The 15147-nt window shown below is 57.9% G+C and overlaps 1 protein-coding gene across 1 annotated transcript; it reads right to left on the bottom strand.

Moving 5' to 3' along the window:
* Window positions 1-942: 942 nt before the first annotated feature.
* On the bottom strand, window positions 943-13974 carry LOC144952084 (uncharacterized). The gene is made up of 5 exons (XM_078882489.1): window positions 13652-13974; window positions 12962-13051; window positions 4327-4404; window positions 2984-3271; window positions 943-2141 (listed from the first exon to the last, which is right to left on the bottom strand). Exons 2-5 carry the CDS (start codon window positions 13049-13051, stop codon window positions 1770-1772), a joined length of 828 nt encoding a protein of 275 aa, XP_078738615.1. The 5' UTR covers window positions 13652-13974; the 3' UTR covers window positions 943-1769.
* Window positions 13975-15147: the final 1173 nt, after the last annotated feature.

The raw sequence follows: 15147 nt of genomic DNA, 5'->3' as shown, positions 1-15147 counted from the left end.
CTCCCCCACCCCTTCCCCCACCTAACTCCACCTCTCCCCCACCCCTTCCCCCACCTCTCCCCCACCCCTTCCCCCCCCCACCTCTCCCCCCCTTCCCCCACCCCTTTCCCCACCTCTCCCCACCTCTCCCCCCACCCCTCCCCCCACCTCTCCTCCCCCTTCCCCCCACCTCTCCACCCCTTCCCCCCCCCCACCTCTTCCCCCCCTTCCCCCCCACCTCTCCTCCCCCTTCCCCCCACCTCTCCCCCCCTTCCCCCCCCACCTCTTCCCCCCCTTCCCCCCCCACTTCTTCCCCCCCCCCACCTCTCCCCCCCTTCCCCCCCACCTCACCCCCCCTTTCCCCCCCTTCCCCACCCCTTCCTCTTCCCTTCCCCACCCCTTCCCCCACCTCTCCCCCCTCCCCTCCCCCCACCTCTCCTCCCCCTTCCCCCCACCTCTCCCCCCCTTCCCCCCCACCTCTTCCCCCCCTTCCCCCCCATCTCTTCCCCCCCTTCCCCCCCACCTCTTCCCCCCCTTCCCCCCCACCTCTCCCACCCCTTTCTTCCCCACCTCTCCCCCCCTTCCCCCCCACCTCTCCCCCCACCTTCCCCCCCACCTCTCCCCCCTACCTCTCCCCCCTTTCCCCCCCCCATCCCCACCCCTTACCCACCCCTTCCCCACCCCTTCCCCCCCTTCCCCCACCTCCCCCCCATAGCACTGGAGGCGAGAGTTCGTGAATCGCACAGCAAGTGAACTCACCGCCCATCTGTTAATAAACACAACCCATCATTTGCTGAAAACATCTTAAAATAAAAAAGACAAATACAGCAGCAGCAGCAGACCCCTGCTGAAATCAGTCCTCGGACTCCGTGTGGCTCTCCTGGATAGATAAGAAATAACATCCTGGATATAAAAGTAAGTTTATTATTCATTATTATTATTACGGAGTCAGAGCAAGCAATGCGTTGCTTGGTAAACGCGGGGAGCCGAGACGGAAGGAGGCGGGCGCTTACGAGGAAAGGATGGGAGTCAAGTTTATTAGCGGGTCAGAGCTGAGATCATCAGGGACGTCGCGTCTGGCACGGTCCGATCGCGAGCACGGGAACCCGATTGCCTCCGATGCAAATCACAACAATGTACAACCCGAGTGAAAGCACACGACACAGATCGTGCAGACACTGCAAACGAGACGGACGAGCAGACGAGGCAGGCAAGGGCTGACTGGTTGGCTCCAAGGAGATCGCGCGGTGCGATCCGGGGAGCTGCCTGTGATGAGACTGCAAGTGCAGTGAGTTGATGGTCTCAGCCGAGTTAACAAAGACTCACACAGAGACCCATAGACGTATACAAAGACCCATAGACTTATACAGAGACCCATAGACTTACATAGAGACCCATAGACTCACACAGAGACCCATAGACTTACACAGAGACCCATAGACTCACACAGAGACCCATAGACTTATACAGAGACCCATAGACTTTTACAGAGACCCATAGACTTATACAGAGACCCATAGACTTATACAGAGACCCATAGACTCACACAGAGACCCATATACTTATATAGAGACCCATAGACTTATACAGAGACCCATAGACTTATACAGAAACCCATAAACCCACGTGGAGACCCATACGCTTATGTGGAGTCCCACAAATTCACAATGCGACACAGAGTTGCATAGACACCCATGAACTGACAAAGTGTTCACGAAAGCAATGAACCTGCATCTCACTCTTCCAACACAAACACCTCGTCTTCCTCCTCCTCCTCCTCTTCCACCTCTTCATTCCCAGAGGTTGCCACCCCATGCCCCATTTTCCCTGTGTCTCCTGCTTCCTCTCCCACATTTTTCTTCCTCATCCCCACCTCCGGCACCTCCCCCACCTCCTTCACCTCCTGCACCGCCGTCGCACTCAACCCCAGTTGCAGTTTCTTCGCTCGTCTGCTCCGCACCCTCGCGGAGACCAAGGCTACTCCGCTCCCCCTCCTCGTTCTCCTCGTCATCCGCTTGCTCCTCCTGCTCCTCCTTCTTCTCTGCATCGTCCCCCTGACCCCGGCTCTCGCCCCCATTGCTTCTCATCGCCACTTCCACTGCCACCGCCTTCAGCGAGGAGCGGCTGGGGAGACGCCGCTTACCGGAGTGGCGTGGGCGACCCTGGGAGGAAGAGAGCAGAGCGAGACATCTTTTGTTTAATGTTTCATTAAAAAAGGGGGGGGGGGGGTTACATGAAGCAAAGCATTACAAAAAAACCGAAATGATGAACGAAGCAAAGTGCCGACTACACCGAGCATCTTCTTGTTTCCTCTGATCGTAAAAAAGAGAGGGAGGGAAGAGAGGGAGGGGGGGGAGGTAAGGGATATTAACCCTGCGCCTGGGTGCGGGTGATCGCTGGCTCCCAGTGGCGATGTGGGGAGCAGTGCCCAGTGGGATTCGCAAGCTGCTCCCGATGACGTTTGGGGTTGTAGAGTAAATTTCCCCCCCAGCGCCAGGTTTGGCTCGGAGCAATTTCCTGAGCAGCGCCAGTGTCTCAACAACGAGCATCGGGCACTGGCGCTCGCTCCGGCGTACATCTCTGGGCCAGCGGCGGGAATCCCACGTTCATATGGCGGGGGTCGAGTCTTTCCAGAGGACAACAACTACGTTGTGAATACCGTGCAGGGAGTCATGTGCATTGCAGGTGTGAAGCCGCGAGCAGCTTTGACGGCGTGTGAACACGACCGGGCGGCACTGCCACTCTTTCATTGGACGTGTGTCGTGGTCGTCATCTCCTGCTTTGCCGGGGCATGGCAGTACAGCAAGTGTGTTGATTTTAATTGAGTGTAACCACCCGCCCTTGCACGGCTGGGTTCACCACCACCACCACCACCCACTCAGCTACCACCCAAAGCACTTACTCAGCACCCACCCACCACCACCAAACCACCACCCCCCACCACCCACCCAGGGAGAGAGGAAGCTAGAGAGGACGCAAGGGGGAGGCGCAGGCCGTCACTGACCTTGTTGAGACTGGGCAGTGTCTCTCGACCGGCCGTCTCGGGCCCGAGACTCTCTGTGCCTGTTGGGACCTCGGGGCCCGCTGGGGCCTCGGGACCCGGCCGAGGGGAGAGGGGCCGTATCCCCAGGTGGAAACGGCGCACGGGGGAGCAAGGGGAGAGGGACGCGGAGGGGGAGAGGGGGGCGAGCGGGGAGAGTTGAGTGGTGGAGCCCGCGGGGGCCGACCACCGCTTCACCGCGGGGTTGCAGGAGGGTGGGGAGAGCGCCGAGGGGGGGAGCACCAGGCTTGCCTGGGGGGAGGGGGGGGCAGAGTTTTAGGGTTAGGGCCACATGACTGATGCCACATCCCCATGACCACTTACAGCTGAGCCGGCGTGTAGGTGTCCGAGTGGCTCAGAGGTCAGGCTGTGGAGCCCGCACCGCTGGGATCCGAGATTCCAGCCCCAACTACCGTCATTACACCGGGGTCTCATAGACTCACGCAGAGTTCGATTGACTCAAACAGAAACCCATACACTCACACAGACACCCATAGACTCACACAGAGACCCAAAGACTCACACAGAGACCCATACACTCACACAGACACCCATAGACTCACACATAGACCCAAAGACTCGCATAGAGTCCCATAGACACAAACAGAGACCCTAGACTCGCACCCATAAACTCGCACATAGAACCATAGACTCGCACAGAGACCCATAGACTCACACAGAGAGCCATAGACTCGCAATGAGATCCATAGACTAACACAGACTGAACTTTCTTAAACCGGGTTCTTCAGTGTAGTGAAATGATGTTCTCAGCCCAGTCACCATAGACCGCATGAAGGAAACTTTGAAGTTAGTTCTGCACTTAATTTGTCAAAAATTCTCGGTCTGAGATTGAAAATATCAGTCACACCATCACGTAACGAACCCTCCTCTCATGGGCAGAGCAGTAGCCAGAGCGCTGCGCTCGACTGGGTGTGGGCTCGAGATCTTCCGTGGGCCGCTCTCTAACACGGAGGGTTTTCCCTTCTCCGCGAGACTCCCGACTGGATTCATCGTCCCGTGGGATGAAATTGGGGAAATAACGACAAAGTATGAACCGGCCAAGCGGTCCAAGCGAGCTGGGCGGGGTGGGGGTCACGGCGTGCTGGGCTCCTGGGCCGCGTGGCCCTCTCTGCAGCGGCACTCCACGCAGTCGAGGTCGCGTGGTTAACGCGAAACAGACGAGCTCCCTCGAAGCTCGGTCGAGCTGAGGTGTCGGCGTCGGAGCGTGGCTTTGTTTAGCTCAAAATGGGAGCAGAAAACGACGGATTACGGGGTTGGGAACGTCGACCGAAGCCAGAGCCACTCACCTGGAGCTTCCCGATGAAGCTGGAGGGAGGTTTGGGTCGAGTGCGCAGGGGAGAGGTCACCTTGAGGTCAGGGGTGTCCTGCGGGATCAGACAGGGGGCACATGAAGGGAATAGGAGAGGAGGGCGATGAGAAGAACGGATGGAGGGAGGACAGAGCAGCGTCCCTTGAGACGCTCGATGTGAACACTCCGCCACGTTGCATTCAATCTGGTTGAGTCCCAGCTGAGAGACGGGGACACATTCGCGATGTGAGGGTCACGTGGGGACACTGCGCCCAGGGCCCATGACGTCCTCCTCACGAGCGTGTCGAGAGAGAGGCCCCCGCCTTGTTCACCCATTCACGAGTCCCAACGTCCACCACGTCACCCAGCGCTCCAGACCGCACGCTCTGGGCGGCCGCTCTCAATCACAAACGCCGCAGGAGGAGGAGGAAGAGTGGTGGAAGACAGGACGACTCTGTTGAAGTGACCTCAGGAGTCCTTCTGTCGATCTTCTGGGGCTTGGACCGCGACGCCGGCGAGCGGCGTTCCACGGTGACAACACCCACGGTGTTGACCAGGGCGGGGTGAGGTGGTGGTGGCGGTGTGAGGAGTGGCAGTCGAGGGGAGAGTTGAGTGATGAGGGGAGAAGAATGAGAGAGAGGCTCGTGTCGCTCTGTCCCCCGTCCCAGTGAAGCCCTCTCTGTGTGGTGGTGGTGGCATCGTGTGCCACTCGTGGTCACTCGCCTGTTCCGTGGACTGAGTTGGGATGGCATTGTGTGTTGGGCCCGCCCATCCCCCCTCCTCCTCCCATCCCTCCTCCTCCTCCCACCATGACTCATGAATCCCAATCTCTACGCTGATCTCGTTACGCGCTCCAACTTCCTCTGAGCAAAACGCAACGCGTCTGAGTTTGGGTCTCGGTTCTTATCTGCGGCTCACACACACAGCGCCTGTGCCAAGATAGGTGCACTGAGAGGCCGTCACGTGAGGTGAGAAGGGCTTGCTGCTGCCACGAGTTCACGGGACAGATCAGTCCGCGGGGAGAGCCACCTGGGCTCCTCGCGGAGTCACTTCGCAGCCTGTCCGACGATTCGAATCGACACGCACACAAAGACAAATACCCCCCGTATAGCCTTAACAGACCGTAGGTGCAAGTGCTGTTAGCGCGCACCTATGAAAGCCGGTATGGCACACGAGGGGGTGGGTGGCCAGAAGCACACACTGCCGCCTTTGTCTCTCCAAATGACGATGTTTACACACCGCACCAGGTACTCATTTGAGGCTGAATCGACCTCGGGGAGGCCCAGGACTCGGGAAAACCGCTACACCACCGCTCCCCACAACATCGAGGGACACACAAAGACAGACACATAGACAGACACACAGATACACAGACAGACACACAGACAGACACACAGACAGACACATAGACACACACACAGACACACACACAGACACACAAACAGATACACAGACCCACAGACGGACAGACACACACAGACACACACACACAGACACACACAGACAGACACACAGACACACACAGACAGAGACACACACAGACACACACACAGACAGACACACAGACAAACAGACACACACAGACACACACACAGACACACAGACAAACACACAGCCAGACACACAGACACACAGACAGACACACAGACACACAGACACACATACAGACAGACACACACACAGACAGACACACACACAGACACACACACAGACACACAAACAGACACACAGCCACACAGACAGACAGACACACAGACACACACACAGACAGACACACATGTAGGGGTGTTAGAGAGAGAGCCGTTATGCATGGCAGCTTATGGGAAACAAACACAGTGGGCGGGGCTACGTGAGTGCACGGGGGGGGGGGTGCTCTCAACGACGTCCGCACCAGGCAGCCCGGGGCCCCACCCCTCAGCGGGGGTGGAGTATAAAGGGGGATGTGTCAGAGGGCTCGGGGCAGAATGTTAAAGCTAAACCAGTGAAGACCGAAGATCGTCTAGCTAGAGCCCTGGACTCCCCTGGGACGCCGCCCTTGTCAGGGCCGCGCAGGACCGAGCCAGCGGCGTGGTCCCGAGAACCAGAGCTAGTGCTCTGGGACTCCGGGTACCGTAGCCCGACTTACCAGTGTCGGGCCAGACAGCCTCCCCTAGCCCGTTAGTGGAGGACTAGGAGGTAGGTCAGAGATAGCTAGCAGTGTATTCCCAGATAGCCGGGTGAGGGGGCCGATGCCCCCTCTAGTATTGTATGTCCACAGTTGTGACTACTTGTACGGAATAAATACATGTGCCTCACCAACGGTGTCCAAGAGTCATCAACGGTACTTCATCTGGTGTCAGAACAACTACGAACATGGACACGCGCCGGACAGCTCGAGCCGGAGTACCGCAGGTGGAGGACACCGCTGAAATTGTCGAGCCCGAGACGGCTCAACAAGACATCGTGCAGCCGGGGCCGGACGCATTCTTTCCGGGGCATCAGGATGAAGAGGAGCCACCATCAGAAGGGCTGAGGCTGGCTCACGCGAGGCTGGCGGAGCTGCTTTACGCCGCTGCCGCCACACTCGAACACATCACGCGGCTGGGGGCTGGTGGACCACCACGGGGCGAGGAGAACCGACGTCCGATGCGCCTTCCCGCCATCTCAACGGATTCAAACTTTGAATCTCCCGCCATCGCCGTAGCAGCTGCTGAGGGCGTGGCCGGCCTGAACCTCGGGTCCAACATCACTCTCGCTGGGGCTGCCGCGTCACCGCCAGCGGAGGGAGCGTCATCACGGCTGCGACAGGCGATACCATCTGCCGTTCGCGCCGAAGCGCAGCCGAGTTACGGGGACAGCAGCCTGCGAGCTTCCATGGCGACCGCTGCGCTGCACCAACGGCTGCCTCCGCTCAAAGAGTTTGTTGGCGCGGAGGGCGACTGGGGCGGCTTCCAGCGACGCTTCCTCGCCCACCAAGAAATGGCACGGTGGTCGGATGCTGAGGCTCTCTGCGCGCTGCCGGCGCTCCTCGACAGCGACGCACTCGCCGCCCTTACATCGGCGCCGAGGGAGAAGCGCTCCACGCTACAGATGGCGCTGCAGTTGCTGGCCGGGGTCTACGGACCTTCAGCGGAATGCAGGCAGCAGTTTTACGATCGCCAGCGGGGTGCAAAGGAGTCGCCCCTGGCGTACAGGACGAGTCTCCTGGCACTGGCGAAGACGGCCTTCCCTCGAATGGACGACGACGGCGTGGACGCCATGGTCACAGAAAAAATCCTCCTGCTGGCAGACGACCTGGACATCGCCGTCGTTGCACAGGAGGACAAGGAGATGAGTTCCCTCCAGGATGCGCGGCTCCTCCACGCCAACCTGCTGTCACAGCGTCTGAAAGCCAGCAGGGCAGCGGCCGGGCGTGCGGTGGCTGCAGCCACCCTCCCGGCGGAGGAGGTTTACGCCGTCGACCGTCGACGGCAGCAGGGGACGGGAGCACGGTCGGGCCGGGATGGGTCGAGCCGCTTCGACCGTCCGTCATCGCCGCTGGCGCTCCCGCGTTGCTTCAACTGCGGCGTCCGGGGCCATGTCGCCTCGGGGTGCCGCTCTCCTCGGCAGCGCGGGACGACGCCTCGACAGGACGCCAGCCCTCCTCCTCCCAAGCTCCATCAACATAATCCGGCGAGTCGCGGCACCCCTCATGTTTGGCCCAAGCACACACTCGTCACACACTCGCACACCGCAACGAACGGGGGGCCGACATTGCGCTGCGATGGGCCAACACGCACCACTATGGGGACTCAAATCGAACCCAGGCAGTGGTCCATGTTGGCCCATCGCGTTGTGGCCGCGTCGTCGGGGTCGTCGGCCGTGGTGGGACACATTGACGGGGTGGAGGTACGCATCCTGGTCGATACGGGGGCATCGGCGACCATCATTTCCGAACTCATTTACAATATTCTACCTGTCCAGAGCCGTCCTTTACTGCCGGTTAACGTCCCATTCTATGCTGCTAACGGGGGCTCTCTTGGCATCATTGGACAGATTCGAGCGCAAATTTGTATCGGGGATATCAAATTGTCGGGCCCGATTTTTGTTTCCTCCTCGCTGGCAGTTCCGTGCCTGCTGGGGACGGACTTCTTGGGAAAAATGCCGATTCGTATTTTAATAGACCAGGGATGCATTGAGCTCCCGTCGGGACAACGCATGGCGTTCCTGCCTTCCCCTACTGCGGCTCGGACGGCGTTCGTAACAGTACCAGCGTTCGTCGTTAAAACAGTTCGTGTGCCGCCGGGAGCTCAAATGTTGGTGCCTCTAAAACTTCGTCGGCCCTTCGCTGAGGGCATTGGGGACCAGGGAATTCTGCTGGGATCATCTAGGGCCGGGGTTAGTGGACCTCATTTGATTCCGGCCCAGACCGTCGTAAGAGAGGACGGGGACCCTTTCATCGCGGTCCTCAATGTGGGGTCGCAGACAGTGGTAGTTCCTCAAGGGACGGTGCTTGCTCACGCGACGCCGGTGCCCTGCGAGGAACCTGTTGCGAATCACGTCGGCACTGCTCCCCGGCCGCACCCACATTCGGACAGCGATGGAGGGTGGCTCGATGCGCTTTGTGCAGGATCGACGGACCTGTCAAATTCAGAGCGCTAACAGCTTAGAATGCTACTGCGGGAATTTTCCGACGTTTTCAGTCGGGACAAACACGATTTGGGTTGCACTCATCTGCTGCGTCACCATATTGACACGGGTGACAGCGCGCCAATACGCCAGAATCCGTTTCGGTTAAGTCCCACCGAAAAGGACCATGTCAAATCGGCTATTGATGAAATGTTAGCCGCCGACATCATTTCTCCTTCCACCAGCCCTTGGGGAGCGCCGATCGTCCTGGTTAAAAAGCAGGACGGCTCGTTGCGGTTTTGCGTTGATTTTCGGCGCCTTAACAAAATTTCGGTTGCCGACGCATACCCGCTCCCACGGATGGACGAATCGCTGGACGCCTTGGTGGGAGCGCGATTCTTCTCCACACTGGATTTACTTTCGGGATTCTGGCAGCTTCCTCTGGACGATGATTCAAAGCCTAAAACTGCTTTCCGTACACCGCACGGCCTGTTCCAATTCAACCGGTTACCGATGGGCTTACACTCAGCGCCGGCAACTTTCCAGCGTTTGATGAAATTGGTTTTGGCTGGATTGCAATGGGAGTCGTGCCTGATTTATTTGGATGACGTTATCGTCTTTAGTAAAACTTTTGACGAACATCTCCAGAGGTTGCGGGCAGTTTTCCTAAAGATGCGGGCTGCTAATTTGAAATTCAAACCCCAAAAATGTCATTTGTTACGCGATTCGGTGCGTTATTTGGGGCACATCATGGGGCGCTCAGGTATTGCTACCGATCCCGCCAAAACGCAGTGTGTCAGCTCCTGGCCGACTCCCACCTCGGTGGGAGAGGTCAGGAGTTTCATTGGCTTCGCGTCGTATTACCGACGGTTCGTCGCTGATTTTGCGACGATTGCCAAACCCCTACACGCTTTAACATCAAAAGGGGTTCGGTTCCACTGGGGTCAGGAGGAGGAGGCTGCTTTCTGCTCCCTTCGGGACGCCCTGGTAAAAGCTCCTCCCTTGATTTACCCCGATTTTTCGGAACCATTTTTGCTCGACACCGATGCGAGCAACACGGGTATTGGGGGCGTGCTTTCCCAGGTGGTTGACGGCGTGGAACGGGTGGTTGCGTACGGCAGTCGGGTGTTGTCTCCAGCGGAGCAAAGATATTGTGTCACCCGTAGGGAACTGTTGGCAATTGTCTATTTCATCCAACAGTATCACCCATATCTGTACGGTCGGCATTTCACCGTCCGCACAGATCATGCGGCACTGCAGTATGCCCTGCGAGTTCAACAGCCATCGGGACAATTGTCCCGATGGTTGGAGATCCTCCAGGATTTTGATTTCGAAACCACCTACCGTAAGGGCGTTCGCCACACCAACGCGGACGCTCTGTCGCGCATGCCAACCACCTCCGAATGTGCATGCCTCCTGGGGTCGGGACGTTGCAAGCCAGCAGGGGACATGCCGGTTCCGGTCCTGGCGGCCGCCGCCGACGACGAAACATTGCTTCCAAATTCTATCGCACAACAGGGAAAAGATTCCCTGCTGGGTTTGCCTGTTAATGAATGGGGGCGCCTCCAGATGGAGGATACCTCCCTCCTCGCGTCGCGTCGTCGCGCCGGGGAGGCGGGGCGGGGGGACGGGTGATGCCGACGCATAGGAAATGCACGCGGGGTTGCTGATGCATTGGGACGGGAAATCCCATCGACACCGGCTGGTGGTCCCTTCTGGGTTACGGGGTAGGGTGGTGTGGGCTGCTCATGAGCGCCTCCTCCACCTGGGTACCCAAAAGACCCTCGCCTTGCTCCAGCTTGATTTTTTTTGGCCAGGCATGACGAGGGATGTCGCAGATCTGTTGGCATCATGCCCTCAGTGTGCGCAGCGAAAACCACCAGCACGGGAGTCAAACCCGCCTTTGCAGTCTATCAGAGTCTCCAGAGTGAACGAACTTGTCGCGCTGGATATTCTGGGGCCATTTCCCGCCACCCCTAGGGGCAATAGATATTTGTTGACCGGGGTGGAATACTTTACGCGCTGGCCTATGGCCTGGCCCCTGGCCAACCAGTCGGCAGCAGCCATCGTGGAGGCCTTTGTCCAAGGTTACGTCATGGACAAAGGTGCTCCGGAGCGGCTGCTGACCGACCAGGGAAAAATTTTTTTCCGGCAAACTCCTCCAACAGGTCTGTGAGCTCCTGGGAACGAAAAAAAATTCGTACCTCTCCCTATCACCCGCAAACTGACGGGATGGTCGAGCGTCTGCATCGAACCATCACGTCTATGTTGTCGCAGCAGGTTTCGGACTCACAGACCGATTGGGACTTGCAAATTCAAGGGGTCCTGGCAGCATACAGATTGGCCCCCCATGCTGCGACGGGATTTTCACCCTTCTTCCTCATGTATGGCCGCGAACCTGACCCACCTGTTCGGGCACAGCTGCAGATCCCCGCGCCGCTGGGAAAAGCTAAATTGGCCGACCATGTTAAATTTAACCTTGCGAAATTGACTGAGGCACGGGATGCTGCCATGCTAAATTCCGACAGGCGTCAGAAAGCGAATGAGCGCCTCAGACTGGGTCGCGCGCACGTGCTACAGTGGAAGCCGGGGGATAGGGCATGGCTGCACTGTCCCCAGGTACCACTCGCGACCTCCTCAAAACTGGTGCGGCCGTGGCGGGGCCCCGTCGAGGTGGTCGAGGTTTTGCGGCCTCAGTGCGTTCGCATCAAATGGGGAAAGCGCCGGTGGTTTGTGCACCCCTCTAGGCTGAAACCCTTCATTGCGGTGCGAGGCCCCACTCCACACACGCGTGGCCAAACATGTGGGGGGTCGGCCGACTCAAAGGGTCCGTCTCTGCTGCTCTCGCCTGACGTGTTGCCGGCTGTCCCGCCCCCAGGTGCACCAGGAATGACGGGCTCCCGCCCAACAACCCCTACGGGGGATGCCGAGGGTCTCGCGACATCAAGCGCAGACTCACTTCGAAATGGACAGCTGCCACCGGATGGTCCGCCATCCGGGGTTGCCCCGTGTGACGGGCCTGCGGCAAGGACGCGCGCAAGAATGCGCAGACTCTTGTGATGCACAAAAAGAAGAATTTGTTTTTATTTTTTATTTTCACGTGTATGGTTACTGTGCGCTGCGTTGGTGGTGTGCTCCTGGCACATTGTGTTGTGTGTGTGTTGGGGGTTCCTTGCGATTTGTATATACGTTGCTTTTACGGAATTCGTATTTATTCGGGGGGGTGCGTCGGGTTGTTTTACCTTCGGGGTTTTCTGGTTCTTGTTGTTGTTCTCTTCGCGTTATGTTGAAAAATAGTGAGGCACACTCGCGGTCAGGGGGTAAATGCGCTTTTATTGTCGTTTTTTTTGTATGTTGGCAGCCGGGACGGCTGCAAGCTATGCGGGGGGGGGGGTGATGTAGGGGTGTTAGAGAGAGAGCCGTTATGCATGGCAGCTTATGGGAAACAAACACAGTGGGCGGGGCTACGTGAGTGCACGGGGGGGGGTGCTCTCAACGACGTCCGCACCAGGCAGCCCGGGGCCCCACCCCTCAGCGGGGATGGAGTATAAAGGGGGATGTGTCAGAGGGCTCGGGGCAGAATGTTAAAGCTAAACCAGTGAAGACCGAAGATCGTCTAGCTAGAGCCCTGGACTCCCCTGGGACGCCGCCCTTGTCAGGGCCGCGCAGGACCGAGCCAGCGGCGTGGTCCCGAGAACCAGAGCTAGTGCTCTGGGACTCCGGGTACCGTAGCCCGACTTACCAGTGTCGGGCCAGACAGCCTCCCCTAGCCCGTTAGTGGAGGACTAGGAGGTAGGTCAGAGATAGCTAGCAGTGTATTCCCAGCTAGCCGGGTGAGGGGGCCGATACCCCCTCTAGTATTGTATGTCCACAGTTGTGACTACTTGTACGGAATAAATACGTGTGCCTCATCAACGGTGTCCAAGAGTCATCAACGGTACTTCACACAGAGAGACACACACAGACACACAGACACACAGACACAGACACACACACAGACACACACACAGACACACACACACAGACACACACACACATTAGCGCACCTGTGCGTGGGCAGGGGGCTGTTGGCCTCGGGAGCCGCTCATGTCGACGCTGCGAGTTGGAATCCAGTTCCCAGCAAGAGCCAATTTCATCTGCCGGGCGAGACCACGAGAGGGAGAGGGACCCCCCCCCCTTAGCGGCCAATATAACTGCAGACAGTTGAGTCAATCACTCGCTCAATCGCTCTCTCCAGCACCACCACTTATCACAATCAGCTCACCACCACTCATCACAATAAATTCACCACCATACTCAATAGCTCGCTCACCAATTCACTCACTCACCCATTCCCCCCACCACTACACACCCCAAAAGCGGTGAGATGAGTCTACTCACCCTTTTGCTCACGCTCACTTTACCCACCGCTCACCGCACAACTCCTTCTACCATTCACCGATGCCACCACTCATTTCGAAACTCACTCACCCACCAATCACTTTCCCCATCATTCACTCGTTCGCCCTCTTCACTCAATCACTCAATACACCACTCACTCTGCCGCTTATTCACTCACCCCACCGCTTATTCACTCACCCAAACACTCACCCAAACACTCACCCCACCACTCACCCAAACACTCACCCCACCACTCACCCCACCACTCACCCAAACTCACCCCACCACTCACCCAAACACTCACCCCACCACTCAACCCACCACTCACCCCACCAAACACTCACCCCACCGCTCACCCTCTCTCCTCTTGGCGCCCTCTCTCCCCCGTTGCGCGCGGACCGAGGAACAGCGCTCACCCCCAGTGAATCAACAACAGCAGCAAGCAGCAGCAGTGGGAACTCGGGGAGGGAGGAGGGAGAGCGTGGTGGGGGTGGGGGGGAGTTTGCAGGAAATGTGGAGCGAGGGGACCCGAAGCTCCCGTCTCGGGGCCGCTCTTCCCTCCCGCGGCGGCCACCGCGGCCGCTGCTGCTGCTGCCGCTGGTGTCATTTGTGTTGTTGCTGTGGTAGTGGCGGTGGTGGTTGTTGCTGGGGTGGTGGTGGTGGTGGTGATGCAGTTGTTGTTCTTGTTGTGGTGGTGGTTGTTTTGGCACGTTGTCATATTGTGGTGGCAGTTATTGGTAGTTTTGTTGTTGTTGTGATGGTTGTTGTGATGGTTGTTGACTTGGTTGTTGTGATGGTTGTTGCCGTTGCTTTTTCAGTTTCCTGTGATGGTGGTGATTGCTGATGAGGTAGTTTTGGTTGTAGGATTGTAGTTGGAGCTGTGGTGGTAGTTGTTGGATTGCTTTGGTTTTTTTTATGATGGTGGTGTTAGTTGATATTTGGCTGGTTTTTGTGGTTGTAGATGTTAGACCTGGTTCCGGCATCAATGTAAGCTAAAATCCTGGGTTCCTGGAGTAATAGATTCCTGGATCTTGGATTTCTGAATCCCTAAGCCACGAGTTATGGATACGTGATACCTCGATCCCGGAGTCTGGGTCCACAGATGCTGGAGCCAGGAGCCAGAGATCCAGGTTCATGTTTTCCGAGTTCCTGGAGCGAGAAAGCCTAAAACCCGGATCCTGGAGTCATACATTCTGGATTCCGGATCGTTGAGTGAGCTGGGGGAAGTGAAGAGGTCGCGGTGCAGAAGCGGAGACCGCGGGGCGCGGGCTCCCACGCGTGTGCGCAGCGATAAGAGAAGAAAACAACACGCGGCTAGGATTGCACACACACACAAACAGATATACACAGAGAGACATACATAGAGATATACACAGAGAGATAAACACAAACAGATATACACAGAGAGATATACACACATAAAGATATACACAGAGAGATACACACATAGAGACCAATACCCGCCATTCGCCGCTGTGCCAGGCCAGGTGCACTTTGAGGCCACGTGAAGTATCGAACGCCCGCTGGCAGGAGGTCACGGGGCAGACCCAGGTGCCACGGGTCGACTGACTGAGATGACCGAGATGAGTAGCTGATGCACCACCTGTACCCTCTACTGTGCCAACTTGCTGGATTTTAGCCGCCCGGCGCTCCGCTCGTTGTTGTGAGCGTCGCTCCTCCGCCCTCCGTTGTTGTTGGAGGGCGACTGCCTCCCGCTGCCCATGAGCAGCGTCCTTCACTGGGGGCACAGCCCGACTGCTGCCTGGCGGGTCCACAGGTGGCGAACCGAGAATTGCCCTTCAGTGAGCGTGGAGCTGTGAGACGAGCAGCGTCAGTCTGATCATTAACAAAG

This window comes from Lampetra fluviatilis, chromosome 65 (genome assembly GCF_964198595.1).
Source record: "Lampetra fluviatilis chromosome 65, kcLamFluv1.1, whole genome shotgun sequence".
In the NCBI taxonomy this organism is placed as follows: Eukaryota; Metazoa; Chordata; class Hyperoartia; order Petromyzontiformes; family Petromyzontidae; genus Lampetra; species Lampetra fluviatilis.
Note: the sequence above shows the minus strand (reverse complement) of the source record. Positions and strands in the feature narration are given on the sequence as shown.